This window comes from Balaenoptera musculus, chromosome 14 (genome assembly GCF_009873245.2).
Source record: "Balaenoptera musculus isolate JJ_BM4_2016_0621 chromosome 14, mBalMus1.pri.v3, whole genome shotgun sequence".
Classification (NCBI taxonomy): Eukaryota; Metazoa; Chordata; class Mammalia; order Artiodactyla; family Balaenopteridae; genus Balaenoptera; species Balaenoptera musculus.
This window is the reverse complement of record NC_045798.1, coordinates 3,655,581-3,674,271: the sequence shown is the minus strand read 5'-3', so window position 1 is coordinate 3,674,271 and position 18,691 is coordinate 3,655,581. Positions and strand designations below refer to the sequence as shown.

Here is an 18,691-nt window from a genome sequence, read left to right as displayed (position 1 = left end):
GGTCCTGAGGCTCCTGCCCAGGATGCTGTCTCTTGTACGTTGACGGGAGCACCTGCCTCGTGACTCGAGAGCATCTTGGATTCCATCCCCTGACCTGAGAGCCTCTTCTCTTTTCCCACCAGGCCCACGCGAGACAGCGAGGATGAGGATGAGGAGGAGAGGCGGGGCCGAGGCTGTGCCCTGCAGTACCAGCACGCCACCGTGCGGGTCCTCACGCAGTTTGTGTCTGAGGGCGCCAGCCCCTGGGGCCGGCCAAGCCACCTGCTCAGTCCCGACTGGCAGTTCGACATCACCCACCTGGTTGCAGACTTCATGAAGCTGGAGGAACCCCACGTGGCCACTCTCCAGGACAGCAGGATCCTGGTCGGGAGGGAGGTTGGCATGACAACCATCCAGGTAGGAAGCCGGAGCTGGGAACTTCTGCACGCCCATCACCGAATGTGGTACCCAGCCCTGGGGGAGGCTCACTAGACGGGCGTGTCCTCGTGCCCAATTCCTTGTCCTCATGATGGCATCCTGGGGCCCCTGAAAGGTGAGCCTGGACCAGCTCTTTGAGCCCCAAGCTCCTTCCAAACAGAATTGAGAAGGTGGTGGCCACACCCCTTAGCACCGCTCTGACCCCATCACTGCTGCGTACTCCATTCTCACCACCCCACCCCACCCCACCCTGACTCTGCTCCTCCGCCCTCAGTGCCCGCTTTCCAGATGCGCACCTCCTACACCCTCTTAGGACCTTCCCCCATCTCTGCACTGCTCCTACCGGTGACCAAAGAAGGATGCATCCCTTCTTCCCTTCCTCCCTTCTTTCCTCAAGTCAGTCTGTCATTCTGTCATATAGTCATTCGACAAACTCTCTTCAAAATCCGACTGCCTCTTTTGCTCAAGGAAATGTATAGAATGGTGGGATTTCAGGACAGATGACAGGGCATGAGGGCCTTTTAGTCAACCCATCAAGTCCCACCCTACTGACTCCACCTTTTTGGTTTTTTGTTTGTTTGTTTTTTAATTTTATTGAAGTATAGTTCATTTACAATGTTGTGTTAGTTTCAGGTGTACAGCACAATGATTGTTATACATATACGTATATCCATTCTTTTTCAGATCCTTTTCTCGTATAGGTTATCACAGAGTACTGAGTAGAGTTCCCTGTGCTATACAGTAGGTCCTTGTTGGTTATCTGTCTTACAGATAGTCGTGTGTGTGACTCCACCTTTTTGGAATGTCATTCTGGATCCTTTCACAACCACCCCAGGTGGAAATGATAGATACGTTTCTACCATTTCACCTGAGACATCTCAGGTCCTACATGTGGTTTATGAGATAAGGCAGAAAGTAACATTTCAGCAGAGGACACATTGTGCTGGGGGCCCGAGGGGAGAGTAAACTATTTACAACTCAGGTCTCCAGTTGATTCCGTAATTCACCTAGAATGGGATTTGGGCTGTGCAGAGTCAGTTTGTGTGCGACTCTTCACAGGTCCAGGCAGCAGAATTGTCGCGTACGGTTGACCAGGTTGTGTGGTACGCAAGAGAGCCTCATCTAAATGGGGAGGGTCATTTCCTTTCAAAGACAGAATGGAGGGCTTCCCTGGTGGTGCAGTGGTTAAGAAGCTGCCAGCCGGTGCAGGGGGCATGGCTTCGATCCCTGGTCCGGGAAGATCCCACATGCCGTGAAGCAACTAAGCCCGTGCGGCACAACTACTGAGCCTGCGCTCTAGAGCCCGCGAGCCACAACTACTGAGCCCACGCGCCTAGAGCCTGTGCTCCGCAACGAAGGTAGCCCCCGCTTGCTGCAACTAGAGACAGCCCAAATGCAGCAACAAAGACCCAACGTAGCCAGAAATAAATTAATTAATTAAAAAAAAAAAAAGACAGAATGGATTTTAATTTTTATGTCCGTTTTCCAAAAGCTAGAGCTAAAGTGTCTCAGGGGAGAGGTGACTTTATCTGATTCTCACAAAGGCCCAGTACGGGCCAGTGTATATAGTGAAGTAGATGTGTGGCTCCTTCACACTATATTGTGGACCCTGTTTAGGATGGAGGGAAAGGTTCCAACATCCAGAAGCAGGTGTGACGGATTTATCTTGTGTCCTGCCCAGGTGCTGTCCCCACTGTCTGACTCCATCCTGGCCGAGAAGACAGTAACCGTGTTAGATGACAAAGTCTCGGTGACAGACCTGGCCGTCCAGTTCGTGGCTGGGCTGTCGGTCACCCTGCACCCCAGCACAGAGAACAGCAAGGCCGTCACGGCTGTGGCCACAGCTGAGGAGCTGCTGAGAACCCCCAAACAGGTCGGGGCCTGGACGCCGGAGGTCGAGGGGAGCAAGGCTGGTTGCCACACCTGCTTCAGCCAAAGGGGAGGGAGGTGGGAGGAACGGGGGCAGGGTGCCCAACCCACATTCCAGGGTGGAGTGCTGCGGGCTATGTAAAGTGCACGTGGTTACACCGTCCAAGAAGTGGGGTCTGTGGTGAACCAGAATAATGGTTCCCAGTGCACAGGGATGGATTAGCCATCTGTGCAACGAACTGTCAGAAGCCTAGCAGCTTAAGACGACCACCACTATCGTCCACAGCTCTGCGGGTCAGGAGTCCAGGTGGGCTCAGCTGGGTGCCATGCTCCTGGGTTCACAGGCTGAGAGCAAAGCCTCTTATCAGGACGCTCTGGGGAAGAATCTGCTCCTGCGCTCACTGGTGTGGTTGGCAGAATCCAGTCCTCTGTGCAGCTGAGCGCCTGAGGTTTCTGCTTCTTTGCTAGCTGCTGGCTGGGAGCCTCTCTCTGCTCCCTTCTCTCTGCCCACCCCTCCCCCAACCACCCCGTCATCTTCAGAACCAGTAACGGTGCGTGGAGTTCTTCTCGTGCTTTCAACCTCTGACTTTCCCTATGCCACCAGCCAGAGAAACTCCTCTGCTTCCAAAGGCTCCTGTGACTACCGCAGACTCACCCAGCTCAGCCAGGCAGCTCTCCCTAACTTCAACTGTGCATATATAACATCATCATGGGAGGGACATCTCGTTATGGTCCCAGGTTCCAAGGATTAGGGCGGACCATTCTAGAAGTGCTGCGCGTTGCTACCTGGTATGGTTCCAGAGCATGACCAGCTGGGACCTGGAGTCGGTTCCCATCCTGGCCCAGCTCCCGGTACTGGGGCCTCTGCTCACCTCTCCTGGGGGCAGGAAACTGGCCTGGCGTTTGCTGGTTCAGAAAGAGCAGAGCAAGCAAAGTGGGGAGACAAAGCAGAAAGCGTGGAGCTATTTGCTGAGAACCGGTAATTAATCAGGGGATAAGTGACATTGCCACCTCCCTGGCATGGGGCAAGGCCACCCATCAGTATCCAGCCTCACCCATCTGTCTTCATTGGCTGATGGTAATTGGAGCGCCCCGGCGCTGCCTAAGGGGATCTATGGATAGAGTTCGTTCAATTTGCAGACACGACTCTTGAAAGAATAGGAGCTCTAAATCATGCCTGGACGTGTGTTAGTTTAAGTATTTCAGAATTTCTCATCTTTGGGGAATTGCGTTGGCTTCTCCCGAGACAACCCGTATGTTCCAACCTCGCTGTCATGAGCTAATGGAAGGACTTGGTCTCAATCACACAGCAGGGATGATGGAGATGGAGGTTGGCAAGCCCGCGGGGTTCTGAGGGCTTAATTCGGATTGCCTGCCATTCAGGGGGCTTGTTTGATGTTAAGTTCATTCTCCGTCTAGAGTTGATGAAGAAAAATGAACTCAAGGCGAAAAGTCAGCCAAGATGAACTTGCATGCTGCGTTAACAATGTTTTATCTCAGCCCTTGGAGTGTGGAAGGCTGGCCCCTTGTTCTTGATATTTCCAACTTTGAAATACAAAATCTGAAAGATGGCTATGCCGTGACTATGAGGGCAGTTGCACTCCCCTGTGCCCTATTAGTGCTAAAGAAAGCTAGGCTAGTGAAGTGAAATGAGGTCTCCCCCGACATGAATGCATTCGACTGAGGCTTTAGAAGAGGGCCCGTCCGATTGTACGATTTGTAAGTTGATGAAGCTAAAGGAGAGGAGGGTGGTGGGGAAAATTCCTGAACCAGTCGCGTCTTAGCTTTGATTCCCCCAAAAGCTGAGCCTGAGATGAGGATCCACGTACAAGGACTTCATTTGGGCGGTGAAGGGAACACCAGAAGGGCGTCGGGAAGTGAGGGAAGGAAGGGAAGACAGCCAAAAGAGTGTGTTCCCAACTCAGCCGCCACTGTGGGCTACTGGAGCCTGGGTCTCCTGGGGAAACCGTCAGCCAGTGTAGAAAAGGCTGGAGAGTCATTGTACCTGAGGGCAAGGAAGCTGGGATATTTATCACACCTCCCGTCAGCCCTTAGTGGAGGGCTGCTTCTGGAGGGTGTTAATTTCTCAGCATTTCTGGCTACGGGCATGACCACATGGGTTCCAGAGGCCAGAATGCCCTCAGGCAAAACCACCTTGCGGGCTTGACAGCTGAAAGTTAAGCAGGCAGGTATTGTCAGAAAGTGGGCAGATGCCAATGGCGAGCACACACCATCTTTAGATTTCGTGAACATTCTCACTCACTCCTAACAGGAAGCTGGTGATAGTCTGGGCTTTTCCTTACAAGTGATAGAGGCCTAACTCGGGCTGGTTGAGTCAGACGTCAGGGTTTATCAGTTCATGTCCAAGCATTTGCATCTTCAGGTAAAGCTAGATCTGGATGCTCCAGTGGTGTCATCAGAAACCTTCATTTCTATTATGGGCACTTGTCCTCAATTCTGGAAAATGTCCAGCCCTTATTTCTTTGACTCTTGAAGTCCTCCCAAATTCTTTGCTTCTGGAACTCCTAACAGAAAACTGTTGGTCATTCTCATTCTCTTTCTCATTTCTTTCAACCTTCCTTTCCTATGTTTCATCTCTTTATATTCCTGTGGTTACATTCTGGGTAAGTTTCTTGGCTCAGTCTCCCATTACACTAATTCTCTCCTCAACCATGTCTAATCTGCTCTTCAAACTATCCACTGAGTAATTAATTTCAACCAGAGTATTTTTCATGTCTAGAAGTTCTGTGTGGTTCTTTCCACAGCTCCCTGTTCTTTTTCCGGTGACTCCCACTCTTTCAGTGTAGTTTCTACTCCTTTTTACTCTCTTTAACTATTGTTTTTTGGCTTATTTTTGTTGTTGCTTTGTTTTATTTTATAGTCTTTTTCATTTATTATCTCGAATCCTTCGTCTGCTGATCTTTCTATGTGAAAGTCTTACGGTTTTCTCTCATGGTAGAGCCTTCCCTCCTAGGGATTGTAATTTTTTTTATCATGAGCACCTCTTGAGCTGTGGTTGCTTTGTTTTGTATGGTTCCTGAGGCATTCCTGAGCAGTTTTGCATGTGTATGGGTCCAGTTTCAAGTAAATGTCTTGCAGCTCCTTCACCATCAGGTGTTATAACTCCAGACTCCCCGCTCCTGGGGAAGGCGTGAGGTTCTGATTTCCAAGGGAGACATTTTCACACCCAGTGCTTAGCGCACAGACAAGCGTCGCGGCTGTGCCTCTGGCCCAGTGGGTAGGCTTTCTCACCCCCATATGTGGAGAGGAGTCCTGGCTTTACGTAAAAGCTTTCACCCCAATCTGACACATGCCTAGTTGGGCATCACCATCCCAGCCACTGGCTGGTAGGTCTTCTGAGCAGCTCTGCACGCCCTCAAGCCGTCTCAGTAACAGTTACCTATTTGTACCGCTCTAGTATGCCTTCTCTTTTCATTTCTGATTCCTGGGAATTTGCATCTCTTATTTGTATATTTTTACCTAGTTTTTAACTAGTTTATACTTAGCCAGTCTTCTTTGTTGTTGAGACGTGCTCTTAAGATTCTCTCTCTCGCTCTCTCTCCCCCTCCATCTCTTAACTTTCTCTCCCTTGTGCTGGCCTCAGGTTCCAGCAGACTGTCCCTAAGTGGTTGCAGGATGGCCACTTCCCATTCCAGCTTGCATCCCAACTCAGTAGTTCCAGGGGAAATAAATTCTGCTCTAATTCCAACAAAAGCCCAGAGATCACGTCCCATTGGCTGGTTTGGGTCATGTGCCTCTTTCTGAGCCAATCACTGTGAAAAGGGTAGTAAAATGTTCCGATTGGCCAGACCTTGGACACGTGCCCACCTCTGGAACTGGAGAGGTGGGTCCCTCCCACCCATACTCCTCAAACCCTGAATGGAGAAAAGGCATGGTTCTGAAAGGAAAATTAGTGTTCTAGCCCCCATCGGAAAGGAGGAATGGAAACTGGTCAGGCCAAATAGATGTCCATCCCAGACCCTATGGTTTAGGTATTCACATTCCCACTTTCAGCTGGGGAAACTGAGGCCCAGAAGAATTGGTTTAAAGAAAAATGTTCCCGGGGAAATAGTGGATCCATGTATTTAATTCAGAACTCCCACTTCAAACCCTCTGCCCTTTGCCATGGTGTCCAGAGGCCAGGATTAGAGGAACACAGGATCCTTTTCCCACAACAGACCCCTGGGGTTCCGTTAGCTCTTCCCAACCATGAGATCACTGCCCATTTCCTTCCCCCCTCTGCACCCTGCTTCACCTTCATAACATCCAGCAGATTGTCCAACAGGAGCTCTCCTGGCCATTTCACAGCCAGTGCCAACCCATCTCCCTCCTAACCTCCAATCACCTTCCTTCCTCCCTGTACATTGAACTGTACATTAAAAAGTAAAACTTAGGGAATTCCCTGGTGGTCCAGTGGTTAGGACTCTATGCTTTCACTGCTGAGGGTGCAGGTTCAATCCCTGGTCAGGGAACTAACATCCCACAAGTAATGCAGCACAGCCAAAAAAAATTAAAAAATAAAGTAAAACTTAGCATATCAAACTTATGCAGAACTAACATCCCAGCCCAGCTCCAGGAAACATCCCAGCCTGCCACGATAAACAGCCGTGTATTGTTTACTCTCTGTCAGTCTTCTGTCCAAGACTACTCAGTGTCTGGCACATGGCCTGACACAGAAGAGGCTTTTAATACATGTCCCTGAAATGATCAGATGAATGAAAATTGGACCACTCAATGCCTGTTCTTAGAGGACAGGGAAGAATTCCAGACACATCACAATTGTTTCCTTCAATCCCTGGCCTGGTCAGTGACCTCAGAGTCAAAGGCAGCCAGGAGACTGACCAGCAACCGTGGTTAAAACTCGAGACAAACTGACTGTACTCAAACCCAGCTCTGTCACTTGGCGGTGGAAACTTGGGTGAGCCTCGGGTCCCCCCTGTGATCCAGTCTACTCACCTGCAGAATGAGAAATATAGATAACAGCATGTACCTTGTATACTGTTGTGGTGATTCAATGAGTTGATCATGAAAACCACTTAGAACAGTGGCTGGTACCCAGGAAGCACTATGGACACCTTAGCTACCATCACCACCACGGTAGGTGGAATAATGGCGCTCCATAGATGGCCACGTGTGATTCCTAGACCCTGTGAATACGTCACCTGATGTGTCAGAGGGGACTCTGCAGATGTGATTAAGGATCTTGAGATGGAGAGATTACCATGGATTATGCGGAGAATGGAACATACTGAACTCAATGTCATCACAAGGGTTCTGATAGGAGGGAAGAGGGGGCGTCAGACTGAGCAGTAGATCATGTGAAGAGCCAGCAGACACGCTCAAGTGACATCACTGGTAATAAATTCAATGGAATAAATAAATAAATAAATAAACAAACAAATTCAATGGAGCCTAAATTCAGTGAGGGCTTTTCATGGGGTCTTTTCCCTGGGTAAGGATTACACTGGAGCTGTCATTGCCTGTCTACATTGGTTCTTGGTTCCATTAAGGTGACTCTCGGATCTTGATATAAAACCTGGATTTTTTTCCCCCAGGTTCATCAGCCACCAGGTCTGGATTTTGAGTCCTGCCCCTAAGTCTTCGGGTTCTGTTCTAGAATGGGGGCAGGCGCGATGCCCAGAGAAGAGGCGTCTCCCCCCTCTCGCCTCCCCCGTGGTTTTCTAACTGCCCCTCTCCCCGCAGGAAGCCGTGCTCAGCACTTGGCTCCAGTTCAGCGATGGCTCAGTGACACCTCTGGACATCTACGACACCAAGGACTTCACCCTGACCGCCACCTCCCTGGACGAGGCCGTCGTGTCCGTCCCCCAGCCCCGCTCGCCCGGGCGGCCCGTGGTCACGGCCGAAGGGGAAGGCCAGGGACCCCTGGTGCGAGTGGACCTGACCATCGCGGAGACTTGCCAGAAATCCAAGCGCAAGAGCGTCCTGGCCGTGGGCGTCGGCATCGTCAGGGTCAAGTTCGGCCAGAACGACGCCGACTCCAGCCCCGGCGGGGACCACGGGGAGGCCGAGATGAAGAACCACGCCAGCGACCGGCGCCACAAGGGCCAGGAGGGGCACTGGTACGGCAGCTCCTCCGCGGAGCGCGAGGAGGGGGCCCTCCGGAGGGGCAGCCCCACGGCCAAGTCGCTGCTGGACAACAAGGTGGGCAAGAACAGCCGGCTGGACGGGGGCCGGCTGGCGGGCGAGGGCCAGCTGCAGACCATCCCCATCGACTTCGCCAACTTCCCGGCGCAGGTGGACCTGCCGCAGGCGGGGGGCGGGCCGGGGCCCGGAGACCTGGTGCAGGCGCCCCGCGGCCTGAGCGACCTGGAGATCGGCATGTACGCCCTGCTGGGGGTCTTCTGCCTGGCCATCCTCGTCTTCCTCATCAACTGCGCCACCTTCGCCCTCAAGTACAGGCACAAGCAGGTGCCCCTGGAAGGCCAGGCCTCCGTGACCCACTCGCACGATTGGGTGTGGCTGGGCAACGAGGCGGAGCTCCTGGAGGACGCGGGCGACGCGTGCCCCCGGCAGGACGAGCGCACGACCGTCATAGACGAGAGCAACCGTCTCCTGCTCAACGGAGGTTCCCAAAAGCACGGGCAGAGCCAGGTCCCCAGGCCCGCCGACTCCGGGGACAGGCAGGGCAGGGGCCAGACGCACGAGCCCCTGCACTCACCCACCTCCAAGAGGAAAAAGGTGAAGTTCACCACCTTCACCACCATCCCCGCCGACGACAGCTGTCCCACCGTGAACTCCATCCTCGGCGGCACCGACGAGGACATCAAGTGGGTGTGCCAGGACGTGGGCGTGGGCGCCCCCAGAGAACTCAGAGACTGCCTGGAGAAGTTCAAGGACAAAGCCTAGGCCCCTCTGGCCGAAGGGCCAGCGCTTGGACGCCCTCCTTCGGTTCCAGAGCAAATCTGGGGCTGAACAGGGAACCGTTGGGGTCCCCTTGGAAACCAGCTGGATATTCTGAAGCCGGAAAGGGACTTTTTTTGTAATCAGAGGTTGATGACGGCAGATGTTCACAAGTCGGCTAAATAAACTCGGGGAAGGGAGCTTCTGGAGACGTTTGACCTACGTGGGGCCAAATTGGGAAGGTTATTTTATGAGTCAAAATATAACCCAGACAAGCTACCAAAAAGTATTTGTTAAAAAAAAAAATGCAAAAAGACAAATAAAAAGACAAGTAATCATCTGTTTATATTTCTAATAAAGGAGCAAAATATATTAAAACTAGGGCCTGCTAAGAGACATTTTCCGTTTTAATTCAATATTCCTTTTCCGAGGACAGCCTTGGATTGTCACCCTGGGCTTGGGGAGGAGACGTTTCTGAATATTGGTTGCCTCTTGGGATAGACCTGAGGATTTTTACATCTCTACTTAATCATCTTTTCTTTTTCCACATTCTCTTTTTTCCCTCCTTTTTTTCTTTTTGTGTCTTAGACTTCCATTTGATTTATATTTAATGTTTATTCCTGAGGATCCAATGGTATATTTTCCTAAATTAAACAAATTATATTCCTATACATCAGATGAATGCTTAGAAACGATGTCATTTAATCCACTCTTTAAGTATTACATTTGATGCTTTTCTGTATCCCTCCAGCCTTGTTGATATTTGCTGGGTTTTCTACAATCAGGGGGAGTTCTCAGAGCCTTTGGGGGGGATGGGGGAAGATGCCTTCACCCATCACCACTACACCCACCACAGGGCCAAAGCCAGCGGGTGGGACATTGGCAGAGGCTGGACCAGTGGGACACAGCCAGCAGCACAGAGCCCAGCCTGGTTCCCCTGACCCTTCCAGGACTCCATCACTGGTGTCGTGCAGATGCTTCTCCCAGGGGAAGATGAGGTCAGATCCACAAGAGAGAAACCAGACCCAAGAGTAATCAGCACCAGCCTCACAGGGTAGATCTAACCCGAGACATGCTGATATTGCCAAATGAACAAGGATTTAAAAAAACTGTCTGAGGGTTTTTCAGTTGTTTTTCTTACCTCGTTAGGCAGGGTATACCAGCATTAACGGAAAACACGAAAATCTACGTTAGATTGTCAGTCAACTGTGCTTTTTGGTACCAGCCTAATCGTGTAGCAGCACATTGCAAAATGCACTCATCCAAAGTGAAGTGTACGAGGCAGAGGAGACCACGAGGCAGGGACACAAAGCCCAAGACTCCGTTCTGTCCGCAGCTGCTTGGGGACGAAGCCGCCCGGCTGTCACGTGATGCTCTCCGTGGGGCGGCGCCCGCAGATACCGGCAATGCTTCCTGTTTTATTTTTTTAATTACTAAAATCGATAGCTAAGAAAGGGTCCTCGAAGCCTCATAACCTTAGCCGGACCTTTTAAAAAGATATTTCTAGCACATATTACAGACGGGAAAAAGGAGCTATTTATTTATACCTGTGATGCCAATTGTCATTAAAACATTTTCCATGGCTTGACAAGTCAGTATCTTGTGGGCTGTCTCTTATTTCACTTAACTCCTATTACTTCTTCTCCCCGCCAAATGTACAACTTGTTAAAGAAATAAACCGTCTGCTAGTCTAAAAGGAAAACTATACACTGTTGGCTTGTTTTCCTCTTGGTTTCTTGGCTGATCCAGAGTAATTCCTAACAAGGGAAACTTTCAATCACCTGTCCACTGTCACCTACATCAGCAGTTCTCAAACGTGAGCATGCTCAGGGTCACCAGGAGAAAATGTGCATTCCTGATGTGTTCCAGGGTGATGCCGATGCTGTTTGCCCCCCCCACCCCCACCCAGTGAACTTCCAATTCACATCGAAGGAGAAGGAGAGCCTTGACATTGAATGGAAAACTGTGTTGAGCTCTCATCTGGGGAGAAGGTGTACTTTTATTCTGATTATTTTTGCATTTGTTGTTGTTTGAAGTTCCAGTGGGATTGTGGTTCCTTTGGCTAGTTGAGGGAAGAGAATCTTTTGGTTGAAGACAAGAGAGTGATTTTTTTAAATAAGTTTTATGTTTTTAATTTTTAAAAAAATTTATATAATTTTTTAACAACTTTATTGGAGTATAATTGCTTTACATTGTTGTGTTAGTTGCTGCTGTATAACAAAGTGAATCAGCTATACATATACATATATCCCCATATCTCTTCCCTCTTGCATCTCCCTCCCTCCCACCCTCCCTATCCCACCCCTCTAGGTGGTCACAAAGCACCGAGCTGATCTCCCTGTGCTATGCAGCTGCTTCCCACTAGCTACCTATTTTACATTTGGGAGTGTATATATGTCCATGCCACTCTCTCACTTTGTCACAGCTTATACTTCCCCCTCCCCCTGTCCTCAAGTCCGTTCTCTACGTTTGCGTCTTTATTCCTGTCCTGCCCCTAGGTTGTTCAGAACCTCTTTTTTTTTTTTAGATTCCATATATATATGTGTTAGCATACGGTATTTGCTTTTCTCTTTCTCTTACTTCACTCTGTACGACAGACTCTAGGTCCATCCACCTCACTACAAATAACTCAGTTTTGTTCCTTTTTATGGCTGAGTAATATTCCATTGTATACATGTGCCACATCTTCTTTACGCATTCATCTGTTGATGGACACTTAGGTTGCTTCCATGTCCTGGCTATTGTAAATAGAGCTGCAATGAACATTGTGGTACATGACTCTTTTTGAATTATGGTTTTCTCAGGGTATATGCCCAGTAGTGGGATTGCTGGGTTGTATGGTAGTTCTATTTTTAGTTTTTTGAAAAACCTCCCTACTAATAACAGCCTTATTGAGACATAAATCACGTAACATAAAATGGACCCATTTAGAGTGTACAATTCAATGGTTTTTAGTATATTCAGAGTGGTACATCACATCAATTTTAGAAAATTTTCATCATCCCAAGAAGAAACTCCATACTCGTCAGACTCACTCCCCATTTCCCCACCCCCTCACCAAATACCCAGCCCCAGGCAACCACTGATCTACTCTCTGTCTGCATGGATTTGCCTGGGGGCGGCGGGGGGCTAGTATCTATATCATTATGGGAGAGTCTGTGAGAAGCCGATGGGATTCATATATTGTCACTGTTTTTTGTTTTTGGCCGCGACACGTGACCTTGTGGGATCCTAGTTCCCCAACCAGGGATTGAATCCAGGTCCTCAGCAGTGAAAGCACGGAGTCCTAACCACTTGACCGCCAGGGAAGCCCCTGTGAGTGTTTCTTAATCGAGGCACCAGGGGAGCTCTGTTCTCCCACAGCATGGCTGCACGTGTGCAGTAAAACTGCCTGCAGTACCTCTTCTGGAGAAACCACGTCCACTCCTAAATCGAGCTCCCTACCTAGCCAGCTCATGTATTGCTTTAAAAGAATCAGGCTTCAGGGCTTCCCTGGTGGTGCAGTGGTTGAGAATCTGCCTGCCAATGCAGGGGACACGGGTTCGAGCCCTGGTCTGGGAAGATCCCACATGCCGCAAAGCGCCTGGGCCCGTGAGCCACAACTACTGAGCCTGCGCGTCTGGAGCCTGTGCTCCGCAACAAGAGAGGCCGCGATAGTGAGAGGCCCGCACACCGCGATGAAGAGTGGCCCCCGCTCGCTGGAACTGGAGAAAGCCCTCGCACAGAAACGAAGACCCAGCACAGCCATAAATAAATAAATAAATAAATTTTTAAAATAAAGGAATTCCTTTAAAAAAAAAAAAGAATCAGGCTTCAAATCAAGAGAAAGAGAACTTGGTTGGATCTAATGCTGGTTGCTTCATTTCTGCCCCAAGTTAAACTCTAAAAAGGCCAGCTGCTGGCCTTGGGCAGATACCTCCGCGGTCCACTGGGGTCAACTGAGCTATGCCGGTTCTGAGAGCCTGAGACAATGAAGATGTCTGACAACTTCTTCCCTCAAGCAGCACATGCCATGGTGTCAGTAGAGCTAAGAGGCCATGTTGGGGGGACCAACGGGTCCCATTTCCCCTGGGACTGTCCTGGTTTTAAAACTGAAATCCTCTCAGAATAAACAGGATGCTTGGCCACCCTGGTTGACATAAGTGACTCCAACTATCATTAAAAACTTTCCGTTGGTCATTTCAGGCGATCAGGGTATCGTGGTGTCAAAATGTCTCTTTTATTGTAAGACTCTTCTACGACCTCACCTAGGGAGGGACACAGCTCCAGTATGGCCAGACTCTGAAACAAATTGGGAGGTTCCTCAAGGATGTCTGCTCTCCTTCTTGCACCAGCGCTGCCCTTCCCGCCAAGCCCGCCTACCCTTGGGATGTGAACCTGTGACGCCTCTGACTGAGTCTGTAGGTGTCTGACCTCTGACTCCCTAGGATGGGTGTCTGCTCCGTGCTGCAAATCAGGTCACCAGGGAGATGAGTGTGCACCATTTTAAATAAGGTGCTGCCTTTTTACAGTGATGTGAGCCTGTCAGACGGGCAGGTGGACAAAACAATAGCAAGGCTTTCCAGATAGACAGTCTGTAGTTCTTCCTTCCTGCTAAAATGATCAAGTAGAACAAGGGCAGCTTGGCTTTTGGGTGCTGGTCCCATGATTCATGTCACACGCACTTACTGAGCACCTGCTGTGTGCCTGGTTTGGGGAACACACAAAGAATGGAGTAATTAACAAGACCTCAAGGTGCTGCCAGTCAGAGGGTGGAAACAGAGAAGGGGGCAGTTAGTTAAGCACAGAACGGCAGGGGATCAGGGGAGGTGGGCAGTGCCTTCACCCCCCGTTGCCCTTATGTTCCCACCAGCTTGTTCACGGTCACCTGTAGGCTCCAGCCAGACTGATGGCCTCTCAGAACACAAGGCTCTGAAAAGACAAACTGTCCTTTCTCGTAAGTGAGTAGGTCTTAACTAATATTACAGTGGACCCTGCACGACGCGGGGGTTAGGGCGCCGACCCTCCCTGCAGTGGAAAATCCAAGTAGAGCTTATAGTCTACCCTTCTTATCCGTGATTCCCAATCAGTGGATTCAACCAACCCTGGATCTTGCAAGACTGTAGTATTTACCTTGGAAAAATATCCGCGTATAAGTGGACCCTTGCAGTTCAAATACATGTTGTTGAAGGGTCAACTGTAATATTTATGAGCATTAATCTTTATTGTGATCAACAATAGTGTATTAACATTATTTTAATAATATTAACAATAACTACGAGAATAATAATAATGAGACTCCATTTAACAAGTCTGGGTCAGACTCAGTATTGAACATCCTTAGTGTGTGCTGTTATTCACTCACAACAACCCTCTGAGGCATGTGTGTTTCCCCCCATATCAGAGGTGAGGAAACAGGCTCAGCGCATCCTTCTCAAGGTCAAGACTAGGAACTAGCAGAGCCAGACTCAAACCCATGACTGTATCTCCAAAAACTGTGGTCTTGATTATTACACTAATACAAGCTTCACATATATTTTCTTGTGTTAAAAATGTAATCAAACTGACCAGAAAAAAGCAATTCAGGCTCATGACACAAAATCTAGAAAAGTAGAAGAAATAAAGAAAAATAAGGCCTCTGGTTCCTCCTCCCAGAAATAAAAATTAATAACTCATCTTACACACGCGTCAGTGTTTTTTTTTCAAATGGTGGACATAATTTTGCACGGTCCTATTCATAGTTTGAAAGTATACTGTTATAAACGTGACTTTTAAATTATTTTTCCACTTTTAAAAGTAGCCCAAGAGCATTGTAAACAATTTATAAAAACGACCGAATTCACCCCCATTGGAGCTTTGGTGATGTCCTTCTAGGTTTTTGCCCTCGGATGTCTTTTTTCTTCCGCGGTTTAGATCAAAGTGCAAAAATTGCTTTTTAAATATAATTAACAGGGGAAGTTCTGCAGCCTTCAATCGGAGGTGACAGGGCTCCCATGTGCATGGGACAGACGGTGGGCTGCATGAGGGGTCCCCTCGGGGCAGGGGGAAACTGGGGACTAAAATCCAGCCCAATCTTTGCTTGTCAATATACCTGCACCTGGAGGAGAAGCTTACGGCTCTCCTTTGAACAAGAATACCATCTGCTTGCCAAGCGGGCAGCCTGGGCTGCACTTTCCAAGTGGAGGCTACAGTTTACATCTTGCCCTCAAGGGCAAACGGAGCCCTGGAAGATGAGGTGAAAGGGATCGAGGTGATGGCCAGCCTGCACCAGTGAGTAGCCTGCCTTCGGTGGCGGTGATGAAGGAGTCGCTCATACAGACGAACTCTTCCACGGCTAATAATGACACAAGCGGCCTAAAGGCCACAGAACAGCTGTTTCAAGGCACTGGAGCGCAACTGCAGTTGAGACAGGCTGCGACCTGGGAGCCGGGGCCTTTTGCTGCAGGGCTTGCACTTGGACACACGTCTCCTCCAGTAACAGAATACAAAGAAACTATAAGGGACTAAAGATAACTGCGTGCATGAGCAGTTGGGGCAAATTATGGACAACAAGATACAAAAAGACCAAAAAAAAAAAAATCCAACTGCCACTTCTGAAGAGCCTGGAGCAAAAGCAGGGGGTCGGGAAACAACGCAGGGCACTGCGCATGCCCCCTGCACTCAACACCACCAAAGGGGCGGGCAGAGCACCTAAGCCACGCCTCCAGCCCCACCCCTGGACACACCCCTACCCTCACCCCATATAAGGAACCGGCTCACCCCCGCCTCGGGGAGTGAGCAAGTAGGGGAACCTGTTACTGGTTCTCGCTCCCCCCCTGCTGCAGCAGGGGCCCTAATAACACCTTGCCTGAATTTCTTGTCTGGCCTCTGATCAATTTCTACTGATTAAGGAAGCCAAGAACCCTGGTTGGTACCACGGTGATGGAGACGGGAGGGCAAAGATCCCAGGGAGCGGGGATGGGCACAGAGGTGAGCCCCACATTGGCCACCAAGCTCTCTCCTTGGGGTGTTGTCCATGCACACGGTATTGCTCAGAGGCTGAACCAAACGTGACAGCCCAGAGCTTGCAATAGGCTCACCGGGCTGGACAGACAAATACTATGTCCAGGACACTGGAGGCAACAGGGAACTGAGGGTCTGAAATTCCTGAGATAAGAGATTTGCAGGGAAGTGAGTCCAGTGAACAATTTCCTCTTCAGGAAATTGCCAGCTTCTCAACTGGACATGAAGCTAAGAAAACAAGATAGGGAGGTGTTAAAGGCTAAGCTGTTATGTGGGTGATCTCCTAGGACTCTTTTTGGTTCAGGGCCACCCTGGGAGGATGTAAATTCCCAGGCACTCCCTGGCGTCTGTGCAGGTCAGCAAAGTGGGATTTGGTAAGAAAAAGCCTCAGGTGCTGGATCTTGGAAAGGAAAGCCGGTGAAATTGGGCACACGCGGGATGGTACCCAGAGATAGGGATCCAGGCACTCTCCATTATAAGTATTAATCAAATCTTCACACAGAGCTTTGCAAAAGTTTCAACTATGGCAGAAGAGAGGTAGCTGGGGCAGGGACCGCTCTGGTGAGACACTCAAGGTGGCCAGGGACGTCAGAGAGGGCCACTCTGAGGACATGTGGCCTGGAGCATGGGATTCCTTAGAGGCATTAGGATGTGATCTAGGTAAAACACCAGACAGAGGGAAGCACAGGTGCGAATACCCTGCACAGGGAGGTGAGCGCACGGCAAGGACCAGCCATTGAAAAAACATGTGGCTGGAGAGATTGGTTTCCCAGCAGCACGAAAATGGGTTCACGCATATAAAAATTCACTCTCTCTTCCCTCACGAGTGTGGAGGACACAGCTCTACTGGGGACAGAGGCCAGAGGCCCAGATAATATATTGGCTTTTAAAATGCACGTGTTTTCCAAGTTCTTCATTCAAACCTTTGGCCAAATAATAATGTTTTGGATTGGTCTCTGCATCTCAAAATTTCCACCTGGAAGAAGCTAAAATTGGGTGGTTTTCCTAAGTAAGTCCTTCTAAACACCAAACAGAGAAACAAAAAGAAAACCCAAGGGCTGTGACAGTCAACTCCTGCTTTAGGAGTTCTCTGAGGTGGAGATGCTCACTTAAACATTTGGATCTGCAAATGAACTTACTTACAAAACAAACAGACTTACAGACATAGAAAACAAACATATGGTTATCAAAGGGGAAAGGGAGGAAGGGATAAATTAGGAGTATGGGTTTAACAGACATACATTACTATATATAAAATAGATAACCGGGATTTCCCTGGTGGTGCAGTGGATAAGACTCTGTGCTCCTAATGCAGGGAGCCCAGGTTTGATCCCTGGTCAGAGAACTAGATCCCACATGCATGCCACAACTAAGAGTTCGCATGCCACAACTAAGGAGCCCGGATGCCACAACTGGCGAGCCCCAAGTAAGGAACCTGCCTGCCTCAACTAAGACCCAGCGCAACCAAATAAATAAATATTTTTTAAAAATAGATAACCAACAAGAATTTACTGTGTAGCACAGGGAACTACATTCAGTATCTTGTAATAACCTATAGTGGAAAATAATCTGAAAAAGAATATATGTGTGTGTATATATATATATATATATATATATATATATATATCTGAATCACTTTGCTGTACACCTGAAACTAACACAATACTGTAAATCAACAATAGCTCAATAAATAAATAAATAAATAAATTTGGATCAAGAAGAGTTTACAAAGTAGAACTAGGAAGAAGAGGAAAGTCAGGTTATCCTGTTACCATTCTCTTTCAGACAGAACATTAGGTAATGTTTCAAAGAATGAAGCAAATTATGACTTTTTTTTCAATTTATATTCTACAGACCAAAATGTTCTGTCCAAAAAGCCTTTCTTTCCTCTGTCAAAGAGGGCATTTGGGTGGAAAGAAATTACCAGACTGTGAAATTTCATTGATTTAAAAACTTGAGGTTAAGTTCGGGGTCCAGATTTACATTTTCTCTCATTTATGTTGTCCTCTAAGTGAAGGGTGGGATTGGAAGAGCCAGGCCATGTTGAACGGTGAGATCTCAGGAAGCGGTGACTTTCAGAGCTTTGCTTCTTCCGTGGAAAGAGAGAGTCATTACATGAAATGACTGGATATAGTCAGGAAAACCGGGGCACAGACAGGATGAAATTCATTCATCTGTTCATTCAATAAATACTGAGAACTTTCTATGAATAAGACACTTGTCCGTGTACTTGGAATAGTAGACAAGAGGGTTTGGGTCTTTATCCACATGGAAAGTATATTCTTATAGGGAAAATAGATAAACATGAGCTAAATCAGTGAGATGCTATCAGACTGTGAAAATACAGTGCCACGAAGGAAATAACAGAGCGGTGAGGAATCATTGGACGCCATGCGTGGAAGGGGACTACTTCCCATGGGGTAGGTGTGAGACAACATTTACGCTGAGAATTTAGGAATAAACCCAGCTATCCCTGGGTAACAGGGTTCCAGACAAAGAGAACGGTAGGTGCAAAAGCCTGAAGCAAGAATGAGCGGATGGCTGTATTTGAGAACTAGAAAAG

General features: G+C 48.8%; 2 protein-coding genes across 2 annotated transcripts in view; one reads left to right on the top strand and one right to left on the bottom strand.

The window, feature by feature from the left end:
* The window catches only part of TMEM132C (transmembrane protein 132C), a 74,324-nt gene extending 64,840 nt beyond the window's left edge, over positions 1-9,484 (top strand). Inside the window, exons 3-5 of the mRNA XM_036874803.1 lie at positions 123-396; positions 2,099-2,290; positions 7,990-9,484. Of these exons, the coding sequence (XP_036730698.1) occupies positions 123-396; positions 2,099-2,290; positions 7,990-9,153 (1,630 nt within the window). The 3' untranslated portion in view covers positions 9,154-9,484. The remainder of the gene's footprint in view (positions 1-122; positions 397-2,098; positions 2,291-7,989) is intronic.
* Positions 1-18,691, bottom strand: part of SLC15A4 (solute carrier family 15 member 4) — a 126,284-nt gene that overhangs the window by 24,829 nt on the left and 82,764 nt on the right. The gene's annotated exons all lie outside the window — the stretch shown is intronic.